Raw genomic sequence first — 14,978 nt, forward strand, 5'->3', positions numbered from 1 at the left:
CACACGAATAGTTCTTTTAATCCTATTCTACTAAACAGGAATAAAATCTTACTGTTCACAGCTAGCCATTCATTACAATCATCACCAGGAGGAAGCCTTATGACTTCCTTTAAATACCCATTGCCCAAAGTTGTTACAATGTGCTATCAACTATATCACTTTCAGCAGCAATATATATATATCATATTTACATATAACAACAGAGAGATACCATGGGAGAGATGTGAGATACCGTGAGTGTAAGAGGGAGATAGAAAGATCAAACCCAGCTGTTCCCAAAGCCCCCACAACGTCCGTAGATCCCCATCCCCGCCATTGAGCCCGCATCTAAGACGAGGAAGACCACGAGCCCAGACCTTCGTTGCAAAAGTGGAAAAATCAACATGTTCTTGACCTCTTTCATAGCGTTTACCTGGTACAAAGACAGAATCCTTATTAATGCAATGGTTAATTATAATAAGAGTCAATCAAGGAAATACAACACAAATAAAGTTACAGAAGAAACATGTACACCTCCTCCAATGCTTTATTTTAGAGCTCAAGAAAAGCAAACACAAATAAACTGCTGCATAAAGAAGGGGCTGAGCCAACCAAGCAGTGAGAATGCAAAGAATGCAACTAGTTCACCACAGAGTAACTTATTGGTAGATCAGCCTTTAAGTAACAATCTTCAAGTCCATTACACAGCTTACAAGGTAAAATGCCCAACAAAACATGATCCAGCATGAGTGTTGAAACACTGATAAACGATCATATTCGAGCTAACCAAGATGTAAACATTAAAATCCATTTCAAACTCAAAGACTGTTATCCCAACTACATGAGATTTTACTATTTTATAGATCAGTGTCATAAATTAACACACAAATAATGATGAATACAACTGCCCAATTCTTTCTTTCAGTATATTAATGAATCAACTAAAATATATTTTCTTTGTCAACATTCACTAGTGTCTTTTCTCTGTATGTCAATTACAGAACTAGTTCTAGTTCCAGACATTCAAATATTAGAAATAATAACAGTTATATGCAAAACCAAATATGTCGTAACTTCATACGTTAGTTGTACTTAGAGATAAGGAGAGCATACATACCTATATTGACTGCAAACAAGGAACGAGTGGCACATGATTTATGGTTTTCACAATGATACATTTTTTCACCTCTTCCCCGTGTCCTTCGTCAAACAAGAGGCTCAAGGTAGTCGGAATCTCGCCGGAAAGTGCAAGGGGCGAACGACTTCGGACCGTTGGTTGACAGCCCTGGGTAGCGCGTACAGTGGTGAGCTCGTGGGGGTCGACGTTTCGAGGGCCGACGGTTCGATTGGGCTGGCGCGTGTACGGCTTCGACGATGGGACGATGGCCGTTTGGGCCTGGCAGAAGCAACACAGTAGTGAGAGAGAGAGAAAGAGGTTTTCGGGGAAGATAGAGGGAAAAGAGGGAAAGAGATCTTTCAGATTTTTTTTATCCAAAAATTTTCTTATTTATTGAGAGACAAGTGTTAGTGTTTAGGTTTATAAGTATATATTTATATTTAATAATAAATTTATTTATGTTTTCATTATATTTTATGTATTGATAAAATGATGTGTAAATTATAAAATAAGTATGGTTAGACACTAGGATAATGTTGTAGACACATCAGCATTAATTTTAATAAAATTTTAAAAATTAAAATAAAATTAGAGGGAAAAATGAGCTCCAAAAGCTTATTTTTTTCCCTCCAATATATACGTAGGTAAAAATCTTTACCTACCAATTTTATTGGTAGCGAAAAATATATTTGAAATAGTTTATATATTTTGTAATATTTACCTACGCATAGTTCGTACCATTAAATATTGGTAGATAAAAGTCACATTTACCTACAAATAAATATAAGTAGGTAAGGAATTGGTAGGCAAATGTCATACACATCATATTATTTACTCCACATAAGCTTCCAAATAAGTATTTATAATAATAAAATAATATAATGAAAATAAAAAATGGGGGGAAAATTGAGCGGGAATGGTTAAAAAATTTCCCTCCATAATATACGTAGGTAAAGATAATTACCTACTGATATTATTGGTAAGTAAAGCTATGTTCCGAAATATAATATAATGGACTAGCATTTACCTAGTAATATTATCTACCAATAAATATTGGTAGGCAAAACACTACTTTCCCTACCAATATATATTGGTAGGTAAAATATTGGTAGGTAAAGATCAGATTTCTTGTAATGATACAAATATATATATTATATATATAAAATGATATATATTATATATTATATATAATCTGATATATATTATATATTTAAATTGATATATATATATTTAAAATGGTATATATATTTATATTTATATATGTTTTTTATGTTTTAAAATGGTATATGTTTATATTTATATTTATGTTTTTTTTTTCTGTTTTGTAATTTTATTTATTTATTTATTTTTCTTTTATTTTATTTATTTATTTCTGTTTATATATGATTTAATTTTTGTTTTCTATTTTTATTTATTTATTTTCGTTTTCTGTTTTAAATTTTAGAAAAAAAGGTACAAGAAAAAATCAAATTTTATGTTGTGCATGATAGTATTGTAAAGTCCAAGAACTTTACTTAGCTAGTTAGATAGTAGTATTATAGTATTTATAGTATTATCTTTATGACTGTGGATTTTTGGTTCAGACTGGGAATTATTTGGACACTCATAGTAGTACTTGTAGATTTTCTAAGTTTAACCTATAGTTTAAGAATATTAATTTTAACCTAAGGTTTGATTAATATGACTGATATTAAGGATAATATTTATTATACTATAAGGTTTAGATAAGGACCAATAGGATTTTAAGCACATGTTATGAATGGGTGATTAAAGATTAAGTATTTTAAGGATTAAATTTAATAAGGGTAAAGTTTGAATGCTCTAAGGTCAGTCAGCAGCTTTGAATACGTTTAAGGGCTTAGTCAAGGCTGTTTACTCCATTCAAACTTAGCTAAAAATGTGTAATTTCGTGTTTAAATAATCAGCGTGTGCCGATATATCGCAGCTATAGGGGGCGATATATCGCAGCATGTAGATACGGAAAACACGAAACGATGCACGACTGCCTCGGGCATACTGGCCCAGGCAATATATCGCCTACAGGGGGCGATATATCGCCCCTCTCAGCTTATTTTGAAAGTTTTTGAATTCTTTTTCCATTCAGCCATTCAATCTCTTGATAAGTCCAGTACCTTTTTGAATGAGTCTTCAGCCTCTGCTGAACGATTATTCAAATCATTTTCACCTAAAAAGCTATTATTTTTATTCAAGTTAAATTAAGATCCTTTCATTCCTAAACTCTATAAATAGGACCTAGTACCCAGCCATTAGTCACCTTTTACTCTAAGTTCAGAGGCTGCAAGTTGCTAGGTGAGTGTGAGAGTGTAAACACTTGGGTGGGGACATCATAAGCTTGATCATCATAAGCTTATCAAACACTTGGGAAAGTAAGGTTTCATAGTATTTTGGTTCGAGGTTTAGATTGGTCTACAAGTCTTCAAGGTATTTCTACACTTAGTACATTGGTATTATTTTATTTTAAGTTCTCATAGTCTTCTACTCAGCCTCTAACCTTAATCTTTATTTTGGTTAGGAAATCTAAGTTCTTGAGCAAAAAGGTTTGGGTAAGTATTTTTCTCAATGGTTTAGTCCTTCCATTCCTTTCATTTCTCTTCTTCTCTATACTCACTCAGTTATAAATGGTTTTAGGAGTGTTCCAAGGTCCCAATTCTGTCCCCATATCCCGGTTATTTGGTAAGGAAAATAGGATAGAATCTATATGTTATATGCTTATGTTATCTTATATCTTATGCTATGAAATATGTTATAAAATGTGTTATGATATGTATGTATGTAGGCTTGGGCATATGACCCATATGACTAACAAGACCCCAAATAGATTATGGGCATATGACCTACTTAGCTAGTGGGACCCCACTAATCTAATGGGCATATGACTTGTTCGGTCTATGGGACCCCAAGTAATAATGGCCATTATAGTATGTGTATGATAAAAGTGTTATGTTATGTTTTTATGTTTCTTATGAAATTGATGTATATGAACTATGTGGTAGATTTTCCTTGCTAGGCATTAGGCTCGTTCCTTTTTGTTTATATGTGCAGGAAAATAGCTATAGTGGCGGTAAGATTCGTGGATGCTTGGGGAATGTGTATCGGTGGTGAATGGAGTCAAGGAGTCGAGAGTTCGATTTTCGAGGATGTAGTCATGTTTTATGGTTTTACATGTATTTTTTCCGCACTTTTTATGTAACTCATTTTATTTTAAATTATGTTTTGTTTTTAAAACAATGGGATCCCATATCCTACTTGATATTTTATGAAAGTAACTCTTATTTCTACAAGTTTCTAATAAAGTTATGGTATTTTCGCAAATGTAAGTTTTATTAAGATTTTGTATGTATAGTTTCGTTAATGGTCCAAAAGTCGCTTTTTGCTCGGAATCAACGTCGAATTCGTGAGTACGAGCTTGCGTGCGAGCAGGAGGATATTCGAGCTCATTATCGCCGCCAAATAGACGAGGTCATAGAGAAGAAGAGGAGAACTCTTCGGGAGGCCCTTTATCCAGAGTCAAATTCAGGGCCTAGGCCGATCCCCCTCAACCCCGCATTAAAGGTCACCGTCGCTTATAGTCCAGGAGAACTCCAATTTTCATTGATGGGGGAGCCTTCTTCCTTGCAGCCGAGGAAAGAAATCTTCGAGGCCGAGCACTATTGGAGCTCTGTTACCTCGACAAGTCAGATAATTGACATTCTGGCCCTCCATGGCCTCAGGTTGTCAAGTTCCTTGAAGTTTCGAGCTCCAGCCGCTCACGAACGAAGCTGTTACGCCCCCGGGGACCGTGACAACAGGCTGAGATACGCATCATGGAGCCAGGAACACATGAAGGCAGGGGCGCTGTTGCCTTTGAAGTCTTTTTTCAAGGACTTCACGGATTTTGTTGGGTTGGATCCGTTCCAGCTCAACACCAATTCTTACAGGGTTCTGTCTGCCCTGAGGTCGCTATACCACGAGCTGAAGTGGAAGGGGCCTTCACCGCAAGAGATTTTATATCTCTTTTGTCTAAAAAGCAATCCCTCCCGAGCTCGGGGAGGAGATGGATTTTATTACCTTTCGAGCTATCCAAAAGAAAAAAAGGTATTTGAGGACCTTCCCAATCACCCACCTGATTTTAAGAAAGCCTTCTTCTGGACAGATGGCTTGTCTCCGTCTCGATGCTACTCATTCAGGCGGATTCGTAAGTATTCCAACCCTTTTTTTTTTTTTTATCTCTGTGCTCGGGATTTTAGCTGTAAGATCCGCACTTAGTCAAAATGTGTCTTGCTTTCCAGCCAATTTTCAGCGTCCTACTCCTGACGAGGCAATGAAGGAGCATAGAGAGACCCTGCTCTAACTCCCTCATGGCAGGAGGTCTCTCTTGTACCTTTTACATGAGGATAAGCTCCGAGATTGCAGACTTTTGGGAGAGGGCCAGTCCACCTTTGACTGGTCCCATAAAAAGTATGAACATTGGGAGCAGGTGCCTTTGCCCACAGGCATCCTCCCTCTGAGGCGATAGGTGAGGCCGCCACCTCCAGTTCGCAGAAGGAGTCCGCCATCGAGGAATGAGGCTAATGACGAAGCCTCGAGTTCAGAATCGGATGAAGGTAAAGCCATCCTTACCTCGAGAATGTGGTCCCCTACTTTATTAAAGCATAAACCAGATAGGTTAGTTTCATGCCCGTATGATAGATACCACTTCTACATATGGAATTGGGTAGACGATCGAGTTCATAGGTTTGATAGTTTTCTCGGGAAGTATGACACCATGTATACTTCAGACGAGGTGTGGAACGGGATAGCTGTCCAATATGGGACCAACGATTATAGGGACCTTTCGAGGTTGACGTCCACCTATAGGGAAGGCACTCCCCCCGCCTCTTCTGAAGATGGGGGAATTTCATGGTCCCCGAGCTCTAGTTCGGGGGAGAGTTCCAGTTAGGTCTTTCTTTACTTGGTTTTTTCTTTTTTTATTTTCCAAGCTTATTATCATTATGTCTAACTTCGATTGGAACTGTGCAAGTGCCATGGATCCCGATCTCGACGCTGTACTTTTTAGTGATGAGGGAGCTGGAGCTCAGAAGAGTAAATGCCCGAGAGCCTCGCGGAGGTCCGACCAACCATCCAAGGTCCCCAGATGTAACGACCCACTAATCTAGACTACTTGGACCATTAACGAATCTATACATAAAACTTACATTTTTGCGGAAATACCATAATTTTATTGAAAACTTATGGAAACAAAGGTTACTTTCATAAAATAAGTAGGATATGGGTACCCATTGTCTTTAAAACAAAATAACTTAAAAACTAAAAAGAGTTACATAGAAAATGCGGAAAATACATTTAAAACCATAAAAACATAAACAAGACTACATCCTCGAATCGAATAACGCTCGGCCCCTTGACTCCATTCACCATCGATACACATCCTCTAAGCGTCACGAATCTTTCCGCCTCTAAAGCTTATTTCCTGCACATAAACAGAAAGGAATGAGCCTAATGCCCAGCAAGGAAAATCTAACACATAGTCATAAACATAAACATAATGTCATAATAACGTAAAGACATATCATAACACATAATACACTTATTATAATGGCCATTATTACTTGGGGTCCCATAGACTAAACAAGCATATGCCCATGGGATTAATGGGGTCCTACTAGCTAAGTAGGTCATATGCCCATAACCCATTTGGGGTCTTGTTAGTCATATGGGTCATATGCCCAAGCCTACAAACATACACATATACATATCATAACACTTTTAATAACATAAAAACATATAGATAACATAAGCACATAACATATTAATTCTAGCCTATTTTCCTTACCAAAGTTACCGGGATTATGGACTGAGTTGGGACTTTTGGAACACTCCTAAAACCATAAGAAAGAGTGAGTCTAAAGAAAGGAGATGAAATAAAAGAGATGGAAAGACTAAACCATAAAAACATACTTACCAACTTATATGCTTAAGAGCTTGGATTCCCTAACCAAAATAAGAATAAGGTTAGGGGACTGAGTAGAAGGTTTTGAGAAAAGAAATAACATAAAATACAGAAAGGAACTAGAGTTTTGGGTTTACCTCAAAGATTGCAAGATCACTCTAACCTTCACCGAAATACTATAGAACTCACTTCCCAAAGTGTTTGATAAGCTTATGATGTTTAAGCTTATAGTTTTTCCCCAACCAAGTGTTTACACTCTCACACTCACTTAACACTAGCAGCTTCTGAACTTAGAGAAAATGGTGAATAATGGTTGGGTACTAGGTCCTATTTATAGAGTTTGGGAATGAAAATATCTTGATTTTACTTTAATAAAAATAATGGCTTTTTAGGTGAAAATCATTTGAATAATCGTTCAGCAGAGGCTGAAGACTCGTTCACAAGATGCTGGACTGTTGAAGGAGTTTGAATGGCTGAAAGGAAATGAATTCAAAAGAGTTTGATTCCATGCTGAAGGAGGCGATATATCGCCCCCTGTAGGCGATATATCGCCTGGGCCAGTATGCCCGAGGCGACCGTGCATCGTCTCGTGTTTTCCGTATCTACGTGCTGCGATATATCGCCCCCTATAGCTGCGATATATCGGCACACGCTGAATATTTAAACACGAAATTACACATTTTTAGCTAAGTTTGAATGGAGTAAACAGCCTTGACTAAGCCCTCAACGTACTAAAAGCTGCTGACTGACCCTATAACATTCAAACTTTACTCCTTATTATATTTAATCCTCAAAAATCTTTAATCCTTAATCACCATTCATAACATGTGCTTAAAATCCTATTGGTTGATATCTAAACCTTATAGTATAAAATATATAATCCTTAATATCAGTCACATTAATCAAACCTTAGGTTATCTTAATATTCTTAAACTATAGATTAAACTTAGAAAATCTATAAGTACTACTATGAGTGTCCAAATAATTCCCGGTCTGAACCAAAAATCCATAGTAACAAAGATAATGCTATAAATACTATCATACTACTATCTATCTTAGCTAAGTAAAGTTCTTGGACTCTACAATTCTCCCCTACTAAAAAGAATTTCGTCCTCGAAATTTACTTATCACATAACTCCGGATACCGGCTTTGCATGTCCTCCTCCAACTCCCACATTGCCTCGCATTCAGAACTATTGCTCCATAGGACTTTGACTATAGGAAAGCTCTTAGACCGTAACTACTTCATCCATCTATCTAGGATGCTAATCGGTCGTTCCTCGTAACTTAAGTCTTTCTGGAGCGCTATCGTATCGTACTTGAGGACGTGAGATGGGTCTGACACATATTTGCGTAACATCGAGATGTGGAAGACGTTGTGACTATCGGCTAATGCTGGCGGTAGGGCTAGTCTATACGCAACTGTTCCCATTTTGTCCAATATCTAAAAGGACCTATGAATCGGGGACTAAGCTTGCCTTTCTTTCCGAACCGCTTGACACTTTTCATAGGAGATATCTTGATCTCCAACTTGGAATTCCACATCACGTCGCTTGGTATCCGCATATCTTTTCTGACGGCTTTGAGCAGCCAGTATACGCTGTCTAATAAGCGTTACTGCTTCTTGAGCTTGTCTAACAGCTTCGGGCCTTAGAAGCTACCTTTCTCCTACCTCGTCCTAGTGCAACGGTGATCGGTACCTTCGTCCATATAGCAACTCATAAGATGCCGTTCCGATCGTTGACTGGTAGCTGTTGTTGTACGAGAACTCGATCAGCGGTAAGTACTTGTTCCACGATCCTTCGAAATCAAGTATACACGCGCGTAGCATACCTCTAAGATCTGAATCGTACGCTTAAACTGCCCATCTGTCTGAGGATGGAAAGTTGTACTAAGGCTTAACTTAGTACCCATATCTATCTGTAAGTTTCTCCAAAATTTTGACGTAAATACTGATCCTCTATCTGACATTATCGTCTTGGGGATTCCATGCAATCGTACAATCTCTTGGATGTAGATGTCTGCATATTGGTCTGCCGTATAAGAAGTCTTAACAGGCAGAAAATGAGCCGACTTGGTTAGTCTATCTATGACTATCCAAGCAGAATCATGCTGCTTATTTGTCTTTGGCAGACCCGTCACGAAGTCCATGGCTATATCGTCCCACTTCCACTCCGGTATGCTAAGCGGTTGCAATAATCCTGCAGGCCGCTGATGCTCCGCCTTCACTTGCTGGCATACCAGACACTTAGATACATATTCCGCTATGTCCTTCTTCATCCCTGGCCACCAATAGACTGCCTTGATGTCATGAGTCATCTTGGTAGACCCTGGATGAACCGAGTATGGGGTGTTGTGCGCTTCTTCTAGGATCGTCTTCTTAATACTTTGATTGTCTGGCACGCATACCCGATCCTTATATCTCAATAATCCTTGTCTGGATATTGAGAAATCAGTAGTCTTGCCTTCTCTGACTGCATCCATATGTGGTGCTAGCGATTTCTCATGTCTCTGACCAATCCGTATGTCCTATTTGATTGGATAGACAAGTAAGCCAGCTTGCCTATAATCACATCTATTCCGGCACTGATAAGCTCCTGCTATAGAGGCTTTTCAATTCCGGATAAGGCTGCTAAGTTCCCATAGCTTTTCCTTACTAAGCGCATCGGCAACTACGTTCGCCTTCCCTGGGTGGTATAGGATTTCGTAGTTGTAATCCTTGACTAATTCTATCCACCTGCGCTGCCTTATGTTGAGCTCCTTCTGTGTAAAGAAGTATTTTAAACTCTTGTGGTCCGTATAAATCTCGCACCGTTCTCCGTAAAGATAATGGTGCCAGATTTGCATCGACCATCGCTGCCAACTCCATATCGTGAGTTGGGTAGCGTTGTTCATACTCCTTCAACTGACGTGAGGCGAAGGCTATTACTTTGTCGTTTTTGCATCAACACGCTTCCCAATCCTAGCTTTGATGCATCGCATTAGACAACGAACTTATCGTCGGGTGTCGGTACACTAAGTACTGGTGTTGAGCAAGGCTTATCTTTAAGCAACTGGAAGCTTTCTTCACACTTATCGTTCCAGTTAAACTTTTGTTGCTTCCGGGTCAGGTTGGTGTGTGGAGTGGCTATCTTAGAAAAAGCCCTCTACAACTTTCTATAGTAACCTGCTAGCCCTAAGAAGCTTCTTATTTCTGACGCGTTCTTTGGTCTAGGCCAATCCTTCACGGCCTCTACCTTCGATGGATTTACTGCAACTCCGTCTTTCGATATGATGTGCCCGAGGAACGCCACTTGTGAGAGTCAAAACTCGCATTTCTTGAACTTCGCGTAGAGTTGGTGCTCCTTCAATCGCGTCAAAATCATCCTCAAATGTTCCTCGTGCTCTACTTCATCCTTGGAGTATACTAAGATATCGTCGATGAATACAACGACGAATTTATCCAAATAGTCTTTGAAGACCCTATTCATTAAGTCCATAAACGCGGCTGGTGCGTTAGTAAGACCCAAAGACATAACCAAGAACTCGTAACGTCCATAACGAGTCCTAAAGGTTGTCTTAGGAATATCTTCTCCCTTTACCTTGAGCTGATGATACCCGGACCGTAAATTGAATACAGTCGCGCCTCGGAGTTGATCAAACAAATCATCAATCCGAAGTAGCGGGTATTTGTTCACTTTATTCAGCTCACGGTAGTCTATGCACATGCGCATACTTCCGTCCTTCTTCTTCACGAATAGTACCGGAGCTCCCCATGGTGAATGGCTTGGCCTAATGAAACCCAAGTCTAGGAGTTCTTATAGCTGTGTCTTTAACTCCTTGAGTTCCGTAGGTGCCATCCGGTATGGTGCCTTAGAGATAGGCTCGGTGCCGGGTACTAATTCTATCGTGAAGTCTATTTCTCGATTTGGCGGCAATCCTGGCAAGTCATCGGGGAAAACTTCTGGAAATTCTTGTATAACCCGAACATCTCCAACTTTGAGTGATGTCTCCTTCTCCACATTCGTGATGCTGGCTAAGAATGCTTGGCATCCTTTCTCCATCATTCTCTGAGCTTTGAGAGATGACACTAACGGTGTGCGTAGTCCTGAAGCTTGTCCCATGAAGCATCGTCTCTGGCCGTCGGAAGTCTCGAACATCACCTTCTTGCGTTTGCTGTCGATTGTTGCACCATGCCGTGCTAGCCGATCCATGCCTAGTATTACGTCGAAGTCCTTGATCACTAGCTCTATCAGGTCTCCTTCTAGTTCTATGTCCTCAATCTTGATCGGTACGCCTCGTACTATTCATGATAATAGAACTACTTTGCCCGAAGGCAACTCGGTTACAAACCTAGTTCTAAATCTTTCACTAGGTTTGTTTAGTTTTTCTATCATTCCTAACGAGATATACGAGTATACTGCTACCAATCTAGCGATACATATACTATTGAGGATAGGATCTGACCTATAAATGCTTGTTACTAGCATGGGTTCCTCCTTGGGTCAATGCAAAGACTTTGGTCTGGAACCATCGTTTAATCCCTCTTCTCCTCACTAACATTAATCTGAATCCTTTCTACTTCTATTTCCGTTTCTAGAAAATTGGCATAGGTAGTGGTTCCCAGGTTTGCTAACTTAACCTCTAATTCCATCTTTGGTCTAAGTCTTCTGACGAACTTGGTCAACCTCATAAAGTCGGTTGGGACCAACTCTGGTGCACACTTGACTAATCTGTTGAACTGACGAGCATATTCTTCTACCATTAGCGATGACTGCCGAGGCGTAATACTTCTTGTGGAACGGCTCCACAAATCTTGTCCATATCATGGTGGTGACATCGTTAGTCTGCTGAACTAAGTCCCACCATATTCTGGCATCCTTCCTGAGTAATGACGAGACGCAGGATATGCGGTCTGCATTACTGAAATTCATGTGCGTAAGAATTGGCTTCACATCCTTAGCCACTCTTCTGCCTCAAAGGGGTCTATAGTCCCTTTAAAGTTTGGAGCGTGCTGCTTGCGGAACCTCTCATATACTGACTCCATATTCGGTACTGGATGTGGTGCGTAGTTCGTCACTGGCCATCCCCCATATGGACCAACTTGTTGGGGTGCTAGGGCCATTTGTTGTAGCTGCGGCTGCGGTTGCGGCGGAGGCTGGGGCTGAGTCTGCGCCTGTTGACGTTGTTGCTGCAAGAGTTCCTCGACTTGTTGTCGCCGTCTAGCGATTTCCACGGTGTTGTCAGCTGATGGTGTCGGCGCGTTGCGGCTAGTAGTAGCACGCACTCCTCTTCTGCGAACTGGAGGGCATCATTGGTCGTTGGAACAACGTTGGAGGCGTTTCCGTTGGTGCGTGCAGATCTTCGGAGCGACATCTTCACCAAAAGTTCTAACAGTCGAGAACTTGTTAGAACTTACCCTAATAGGCTCTAAGGCAAAAACTTATTCTAAAACAAACATATCTCGGACCTATTTATTATGACTTCTTATGAAAAATTATATAGGTCTTTATTTATTATTAGAGTGGGTTTCTATACTTAGAAAAACAAGTCATCTTTATTTTCTAAGTGTGTTTCTAATCATCCTATATGACTTAATTCTCAGGCTCGAAACTTATCTTTGTTCCAAAGTTAACAATATTGAGGGAGGGCTGGGATCAGTAAAATCGTTCCCACTACTAAGGCCCCCTAACTCTCAATAAGGAAACTTGGTTCATTGATTTGTATCCACCTTCACTGAACTTAGTCATTATTCATTTTATTTATTACTCATTATGATTGCGAAAAAAAATCAAACTCATACATGAAAATAAAATAACATGAAATCAATTTGGAAAAAGATTTTCACTTATTACAATCATAAATAAAGAAATAAACAAAACAAACAATGAAAAACTAGCTATTCTAAAAATCGGGATCTTCTACATCCGATCCTTCATCTAGCATATCATTATCTATCTCCTTATAATCATCATTGTCTTGAGCCTCAAAATTTCCTCGGGGAAGATTCAAGAAGATCCTATGTTGTTGCTCATTAGTGAATTGAAACTCTAAATCATAGGTGAACTTAAGTATGAGAGAATAATATCTTAGGGCTGCTTGTAAGTCATCATCATGATTTATATTCTCCCATATTTCTTCTAAAGTTAAAATTGCTGAAGGAAAATCTTTTAAAAGCCTAATTACTAGGACATATTGTTCTGCAGCTCTCATCATGATTTGCTTAGACTCTTGAAGGTGACCTATCTCTTTGTGGAACAAGATCAATCTTCGAGTGATCTTTTCTAGTGCTCCTACGGTGTTTCTTGGCTCCCTTATTCTTTTTAAAGCCTTAATGGCTCGGATATCCTCATTGCTTAAAGCTCCGTTCATTCTTAACTGAAAACATAAACACTAAAGTCGTTAGCTATACACATAGACAAAGTAACTTGTAACTTGTAACTTAAACACTTACTTGGCGGTCCGATTCGGAGCTTTGAGCATGTGTATCGAGGAGAACTTCATGCGAAGGAACCGTTTGCTCTGATACCAACTGTAACGACCCACTAATCTAGACTACTTGGACCATTAACGAATCTATACATAAAACTTACATTTTTGCGGAAATACCATAATTTTATTGAAAACTTATGGAAACAAAGGTTACTTTCATAAAATAAGTAGGATATGGGTACCCATTGTCTTTAAAACAAAATAACTTAAAAACTAAAAAGAGTTACATAGAAAATGCGGAAAATACATTTAAAACCATAAAAACATAAACAAGACTACATCCTCGAATCGAATAACGCTCGGCCCCTTGACTCCATTCACCATCGATACACATCCTCTAAGCGTCACGAATCTTTCCGCCTCTAAAGCTTATTTCCTGCACATAAACAGAAAGGAATGAGCCTAATGCCCAGCAAGGAAAATCTAACACATAGTCATAAACATAAACATAATGTCATAATAACGTAAAGACATATCATAACACATAATACACTTATTATAATGGCCATTATTACTTGGGGTCCCATAGACTAAACAAGCATATGCCCATGGGATTAATGGGGTCCTACTAGCTAAGTAGGTCATATGCCCATAACCCATTTGGGGTCTTGTTAGTCATATGGGTCATATGCCCAAGCCTACAAACATACACATATACATATCATAACACTTTTAATAACATAAAAACATATAGATAACATAAGCACATAACATATTAATTCTAGCCTATTTTCCTTACCAAAGTTACCGGGATTATGGACTGAGTTGGGACTTTTGGAACACTCCTAAAACCATAAGAAAGAGTGAGTCTAAAGAAAGGAGATGAAATAAAAGAGATGGAAAGACTAAACCATAAAAACATACTTACCAACTTATATGCTTAAGAGCTTGGATTCCCTAACCAAAATAAGAATAAGGTTAGGGGACTGAGTAGAAGGTTTTGAGAAAAGAAATAACATAAAATACAGAAAGGAACTAGAGTTTTGGGTTTACCTCAAAGATTGCAAGATCACTCTAACCTTCACCGAAATACTATAGAACTCACTTCCCAAAGTGTTTGATAAGCTTATGATGTTTAAGCTTATAGTTTTTCCCCAACCAAGTGTTTACACTCTCACACTCACTTAACACTAGCAGCTTCTGAACTTAGAGAAAATGGTGAATAATGGCTGGGTACTAGGTCCTATTTATAGAGTTTGGGAATGAAAATATCTTGATTTTACTTTAATAAAAATAATGGCTTTTTAGGTGAAAATCATTTGAATAATCGTTCAGCAGAGGCTGAAGACTCGTTCACAAGATGCTGGACTGTTGAAGGAGTTTGAATGGCTGAAAGGAAATGAATTCAAAAGAGTTTGAATCCATGCTGAAGGAGGCGATATATCGCCCCCTGTAGGCGATATATCGCCTGGGCCAGTATGCCCGAGGCGACCGTGCATCGTCTCGTGTTTTCCGTATCTA

General features: G+C 38.9%; 1 protein-coding gene across 1 annotated transcript in view; it reads left to right on the forward strand.

Moving 5' to 3' along the window:
* Nucleotides 1–443: 443 nt before the first annotated feature.
* LOC133802059 (uncharacterized) overlaps nt 444–14,978 on the forward strand; it is a 34,913-nt gene continuing 20,378 nt past the window's right edge. The window contains exon 1 of the mRNA XM_062240293.1: nt 444–695. Within this exon, the coding sequence (XP_062096277.1) occupies nt 444–695 (252 nt within the window). The remainder of the gene's footprint in view (nt 696–14,978) is intronic.

Source organism: Humulus lupulus, chromosome 9 (genome assembly GCF_963169125.1).
Source record: "Humulus lupulus chromosome 9, drHumLupu1.1, whole genome shotgun sequence".
Lineage (NCBI taxonomy): Eukaryota > Viridiplantae > Streptophyta > Magnoliopsida > Rosales > Cannabaceae > Humulus > Humulus lupulus.